The 6,551-nt window shown below is 39.1% G+C and overlaps 1 protein-coding gene across 1 annotated transcript; it reads right to left on the bottom strand.

Annotated features, from left to right (window-relative positions):
* Window positions 1–327: 327 nt before the first annotated feature.
* On the bottom strand, window positions 328–6,550 carry ddx49 (DEAD (Asp-Glu-Ala-Asp) box polypeptide 49). The gene is made up of 13 exons (XM_028443769.1): window positions 6,285–6,550; window positions 5,398–5,521; window positions 5,162–5,247; window positions 4,349–4,470; window positions 4,033–4,220; window positions 3,802–3,942; window positions 3,147–3,222; window positions 2,949–3,025; window positions 2,732–2,829; window positions 1,825–1,899; window positions 1,646–1,734; window positions 1,451–1,522; window positions 328–559 (listed from the first exon to the last, which is right to left on the bottom strand). Exons 1-13 carry the CDS (start codon window positions 6,397–6,399, stop codon window positions 395–397), a joined length of 1,428 nt encoding a protein of 475 aa, XP_028299570.1. The 5' UTR covers window positions 6,400–6,550; the 3' UTR covers window positions 328–394.
* Window position 6,551: the final 1 nt, after the last annotated feature.

The raw sequence follows: 6,551 nt of genomic DNA, 5'->3' as shown, positions 1-6,551 counted from the left end.
AAACCGTAGCTCAATTGTGTGAATCACTTGTTCCACTGAAAACCCCTAGCTTTAACTCAACCGCTGCAGTTATTCTACATGTTGCTTTTCCATCTTTTCAGCTGCTACAGTGATCGTTGAAGTGATTCCGTTTTTGATTTTGCTGTTGAAGCATTTGCATTGACCCCCGGATTCTGTTGGAAGGTAAACAAACGAGTGGACTAAGATCTGAGTGTGACGAACGTACATATTTAGAGCGTTGGGTCTTTTTTTTTTTTTTGCAGTGACGTCTCATCAATTATTGTTTATTTCCTTGTTAAACTGAATCAATAAATGCTGTCCACTTCAAGTGTTTGATATGATATTTATTTGAGAAATAGGAAATATTACAAATACTTTACAGAGTCAGAAGTTGTTACACAGCTTCTTGGTCACAGTTTGCAGTTGTCTTTATCCGTTTGTTTTTCATCTGTCCTTTTCTCTGTCTGTCAATGTTCTCCTGGATCTTCTGTTTGAATTTTTTCTTCTGACTCCTGATTTTCTCCAGCTCGGCTTTCCTCTTGGCCTCGAGCTCTGGATCCTGTAAAAGCAGCCATTCAAAAAAGTGGAGTTATTCCCCCCCCACACAGTACAGAGTGGAATTAAAACAACCAGGATTACGGGATGATGCCTGGCTTTGCTAAAACCTTTGATATTCCCATTTCACCAACTCTCAAAGAAAAATGACAACGCAGTACATCTCAACTAAATGATACATCATTTATTAGATTAGTGTTTTTGATTCATTAAATTCATGTGCACTGAGAACGCTACACATTTAGCTGATAAGGAATAAGATTAACACATCTACTCATTGGGATTCTCTGAGAAAATTTTGTAAATTAATAGCATTTACTAAAGGTGCAGTCTGCAACTCTTACAAAAGTAACTTTTTGTCATATTTGATAAAGCTGTTAGTGTATGGTCTGGAGGAGTAGAAGATGGAATTAGCGACTTTTCTGCTTGAAAGGTAATTACTGCTGCTTAATTTGCATTACATATTTACATTGTTTGATTTGTAATTGTTACACTAGAACTTTGGGTCATGTGTTGTTCATGTGCGTGCAACAGCCTCCGTATGGGCTGCTGATGGATAGGTGTGTGCACATTGAGAGAGAGAAGTGCTGCAGTAATATTCTTTTAACAGTGCTTGTTATATTACTGTGATGTTGCTGTCGGGCTAACGTTAGCTCCTCTGAGGGTGGGACTTTGGAAAGTTTGGAGGCAGGGCAAGAAAGCAGCGGGGAGGGAGGGATCTGAAAATTGCGAACTGCACCTTTAATGAAATTTATATTGCACTACCTCTCCGCAACTGAATGAGACTGGGAGGAAATATTTCACTATGTATTTACAATGTGGTTTATTTTTTTTAAATTACACAGCTTATGTACTAAAAGAAATTTGTAGTTTAAAACAAAACGGATGCACATACTTTTCCCTCCAGGATCATCTGTTTCCGCTTGTTTGTCTCTTTTTTCTCATCAAATTCTGTTGATTCCAGTTTCTGCATTACACAAAGTGGGAGAACTTAATTAGAAATGACATTTTCTGAGTGAAACAAAGAGGGCAGTATTCAGAGTTAGGACGTTTTCTACCATTTAACATGATAAATTAAAAACATTCATACGATTTCACACTGCCGCCGAGTCACGTTGACGTGAGTCAAGATCTTTAAGACCTCCTTCTCCTGCACTGGATAATCCTTTAGTTTAATCTCTGTACAAACACAATCACATAGTTAGAGAAAGAGACTGTGAAGCTGAAGGTTCACTTCCTTAGGTTGAGGCAGCCCGTCGTTAGACTTACGAGTCTGTTCTTCAATAGAATGAACCAGGTGGATGTCATACTGTGTTACCAGAGTGATCGACACCCCATGTCTGCCTGCAGAGAAACAAAAGTAAAGTCTGATGACTCTAAACCATGAGATAAAGCAGTGTATAAAGTAACAGTAACCTGCTGTCAGTGTATCTACACATTAAACTACATTCACTATCACCAACTGAAACTTTTCACCCTGTGTATTTTTAAGGAAAGGGGCAGTGTTTTTTAAACTTTTCACAGTCCCGTACCACTTCAGACATTTAACCTGAAGCCATCTGCAAACTTAAAATAACATAATGTAATGTCATACAATGTATCCCTACAGTGAAATTTGTCTCTGAATTTTACCTATCCTGTTGAGAAATAATATTTAGTTTATATAAGCACAAAATAAAACATCTTATGCAGAATTATCACTTGATTTATTTATATAATGAATTAGCCTACTGGGATTTTCAATGAGAAAAAAAACTTATTTTGAAAAAAGAAATCTACCAAACATTTTGTTGATTGAACAATATATTCATCACCCTGAAACGGTGAAATACGACTCGCTACAACTATAATGAGACGGGTGAGGTTGAGAGGATACACAGAACTCTGGAATGTATGGATGAATTTGAGAGTCTGAGTCTTAAAATCATTCTCCACGCAGTCTTTTTTTTTCTGTGTTTTGTTGTCATGTTTGTCACTAGAGGGCAGTCTTACAGAGGCCAATGTGTAATGTATGGAAGCTTCTGACTGCTGGTCTATTTATATTCTAGTTTCCAATGTTGTCACGCTGTTTTAATGTTTTTTTCCGCATACCCCACTTTGGGAACCTCGAGATTACGTCAAGCATGTTAAAGATAAGGACATGGTGGTGGATGAGGAGGAGAGCACTGAGCTGTACCTGCTCTCGCTGTTCGTCCGACTCTGTGGATGTAGATCTTGGGAAGTCCGGGAGTGTTGTGGTTGATGACGACCTGCACAGTCGGGATATCTAAACCTCTGAGAGGAAGAAACATGAACAACATCAAACCAAGCAAATGTTTATAAACCCTGAGTCAGCATAATGCCTTCAGTCTAAAAGCAGGTGCATATTGTATGAAGCAGTGATGGATGGTTACCTTGCTGCCACATCAGTCGCAATGAGCACTTTATAGACGCCGGCTTTGAACTTGGCGAGGTTTGCAAATCGTTGTTTCTGCGGAGTATGAAAGCAGTCATTAGGTGAGGTTAAAGTTATACTAATTATTCTGCAGCAAACTGATTATACTAAAAACCGTGGAACAATGGCTGTGAGATACCTGAATGTTGAGACTCACCTGTTTCATCATTGAGTGCAGAGTGATGGTCGGAAAATTAAACTCTCGCAGCATCATGGAGAGAATCTGACACGTCCTGAAAAATGAGAACGCTCAGTGTGATGGAACTACAAAACAACCAATGTAGATGAGACAGAACTAGGTTCGTCACTTTTTATTTTTCCATGATATTTCCATCAGATCAGGATTCATTCATTTCTGAACACATTCAACATAACGTTGTGTTTTTCTGTCATTCTGTGTATGTTTGTTGTTGTTTTGTTTGTTATAAATCATTTTGTGCATTTCTGTTGTCCTTTTGTGTATTTTTCTTGTAAATGTATGTCTTTTGAAGTCATATTGTGTATTTGTGTTGTCATTTTCCTTTTTTGGAGTCAATTTCTGTTGTCATTTTGTCTGTTAGTTAGTAATGTGGGTTGGCGGAGTCATTTTAAGTGTTGTACTTGTCTTTTTGTGTCATTTTTAAAAAAATTTTTTTAAAACGTTTGAGTTTTGTTCATTTTTTTTTTAGTAGTTTTGAGTGTTTCTTCTTTCTTTTACTGTGATATTGTAAATTACATTTTAATGACAGACATGTGGCCCCCGGGTTGTGAGTTGCTAATGTGGCTATGGTGTAGCCTCTATAACACAAGCACAGGGAGGAGTCTTCTCATACTTGCACATGTTGGTGAAGATGATGATGGACCAGTCATCGTGCTCGTCTGTAAACTTCTGGATTAGATGAACAAGATACGCGTCCTTGACCTTCTCTGCTGTGAGAATGTATCTCTGGTCCAGCTCGTCCACAGTCCGCGTCCTGCCGAAGGGAACCATGGCAACATGATGCATGCAAAGGTTAACCAGTAAAAAAGCAACACTGTGGCTGGATGGGATTCAGGTCACTTACTCAGATTTGCTCTCCCAGAAGAAAGGCTGGTTCATGGCGATGGTCTTGAGCTCCTGCAGCGTGTCGGTCAGTGTGGCGCTGAACAACAGCGTCTGGCGTTTGGCCGGCAGGAAGCCTAAGATCACCTCCAGGTCTTTAGTGAAGTCGGTGCAGCCCTGCTCCAGCAGACGGTCAGCCTCGTCCAGAATCTGGCAACCAGACGCACCAGCAAAGGATAGAAGAGAGCAGAGCAGGAAATGGAATTAAATGATGACAAAGGGAAACGTTTATGAGAACTTGGCCTTGACTGCTCCTCTGATGCTTCTTTGAAACTCACCAGGAACTGAATCCTTCTCATGCTGAAGGTATTGGAGCTGCGGATGTGATCGGCCAGTCGGCCAGGCGTTGCCACGACGACGTGCGGTTGATTGGACAGCTCCAGGGCCTGAGCCACCATGTCTGTGCACAACAAACAGCAGAACAAGCACCGTCAAATAACTAGAACGTCAACATTTTTTCTAAAACCTAAAACATTTGCAGGGGCTTCATATTTCTAAAAATTCACACACTTTTTGCTACTTCTGACTGATCTGCACCAACACACATGGTAAATCCAAGATTTTCAGCATAATTTCATAGTATCACATAATCAAGACAAACAAATCTATACATCATACATCACTAGAAATCTATATGTCACTGTATATGATTGTGTTGCTTTTTGAGAATGGATTGTCGAATCTTGATTGATTGATAGCCCTTTGAGATCTACCAAAGTAAAAGTACATTACAAATTAAATGTATTATTATGGAGTTATACTTCAAATTACATCATTGTAAGTCTTCACGGTTCCACCTGAAAGCTTTAGCACCATTCAAGACAACTTTCAACTTACTGTAACTAATCACATTAAATCTGCAAACTACATGATTACAAATACATTTTGTCATTGTTATTTATAATTTAGTCATAATCAGAAAACAAATAGCAAAACTCTGGTGGGACCGTTTAACAATTATGGGGTCTGACATTAATCAAGTCTATAAGTGAGAAGAAGATGCAGATTTTGGGGGGAAATGTTGTTTAGAGTTTGAGCTACAGTAACTGCATCCGTACTGCCTGCAGTAATGTGCACGTGACTGCACTCACCCATTCCTCCCACGATGATGCACTCTCTCAGACCCAGAGGCTTCCCCAGGACCCGGAACTGCTCAGAGATCTGATAGGCAAGCTCCCTGTGTAGCACCCAGCGTCCGACATGGTCAGTTAGAAATTAAGGAATTCGGGTCACTAAAAGTTGTTTATTCCTTCTAAAAGTGTTAGAGATAAGACTAATATTGATCATCATCAATGCAAATCCACGCTGTTTAAAAGGAAACACAGACCGGGTCGGGGTGAGCACCAAGCAGAAGATCCCGTACGGGTCCTCGGACAGTTTCTGCAGCACTGGTAACACAAACGCAGCAGTCTTCCCACTTCCTGTCTTGGCACAGCCCATACAGTCACGACCTACGTTAAAAAAAAACAAAACAACGTTAGTATGGGAGTAAATCACCAGTTTCATGAGGATCCAATATAATATGATAATGATTCTGTGGACAATTTAAGACATTATATATCCATTAACACAATTTGTTACATTTTACATTAACATGGAAAAAATATCCAGCCACCTTGATGTTTTGACAATTTTAATTGCTAAAATTATTTAAATCATTCAAATTAACAGAAAGAAAAAACGACCTGTGCTGTAATTCACTCAAGATGTTGTTTGATGGTTTGAGAGTTTCCATAGATTTGATTGGATCCTTGCTTAACCAATTGATATTTATTATTAATATCAATCCATATCGATGGATGTCTGACAAACACACCTCAGCAATTTGATCATTTCTTGTGTCTTTGCCATAATCACTTTAATGTGGCATTTTAACATCTATTTGAGGTTGGTCTACTTCTTAGAAGCAGTGTTTATATAAACCTATAATGAGATCAGAATGGTTTGAACCGTCAAATCTTTAAGAATTTATGATAACTATAAACTCATAAAATGTAAGCTGTAAGAGGTTGCAAATCTGCACTTTTTTTGGCAACTCACACCTAAATCACATACATGTTTAAAAATAAATAAACGCTTTTAATTTGCCATCAGTTGGCTTTAACCCAATTATTTCTACATTTAACCATTACAACCATGACAGTGTACAAGGTAATAGTCTATAAGCACAAAACAGCAGTTGTTTGAACAAAAAAAGGCTGTTTTGAGTCCTACCCTGCAGAATGGCTGGGACGCAGTTCTCCTGCACTTCTGTGGGTTTGTTGATTCCGACTTGTTTACATTGTTGGATGAGCCAGTCCGACAAACCCAGAGACGAAAAGTCCGCCATGTCTCACTTATATCCACCTCACACAATAAACTGTGCGACAAACAAACGATTTATGACCAATAAAGTCAGCACACTGCGTTTAAAGCGTAGCTTCTCGTCCTCGTGTCGGGTCTACGGGCGCACGGTGATTACGTAACAACGTGGGAGGGTCT

Source organism: Gouania willdenowi, chromosome 4, assembly GCF_900634775.1.
Source record: "Gouania willdenowi chromosome 4, fGouWil2.1, whole genome shotgun sequence".
Taxonomy (NCBI): Eukaryota; Metazoa; Chordata; class Actinopteri; order Blenniiformes; family Gobiesocidae; genus Gouania; species Gouania willdenowi.
The sequence above is the reverse complement of the archived record's forward strand: the minus strand, read 5'-3'. Positions and strand labels throughout refer to the sequence as shown.

Bases quoted from the DNA above. Each gene is read 5' to 3' on its own strand.
- ddx49 (XM_028443769.1), bottom strand. From the start codon at position 6,399: ATGGCGGACTTTTCGTCTCTGGGTTTGTCGGACTGGCTCATCCAACAA. The intron at 3,223-3,801 runs GTATGAGAAGAC...CTCATTTTTCAG, and splicing joins ATCTTCACCAACATGTGCAA to GACGTGTCAGATTCTCTCCA. The intron at 1,523-1,645 runs GTATGAATGTTT...TGTGTAATGCAG, and splicing joins CTCGGCGGCAGTGTGAAATC to AAACTGGAATCAACAGAATT.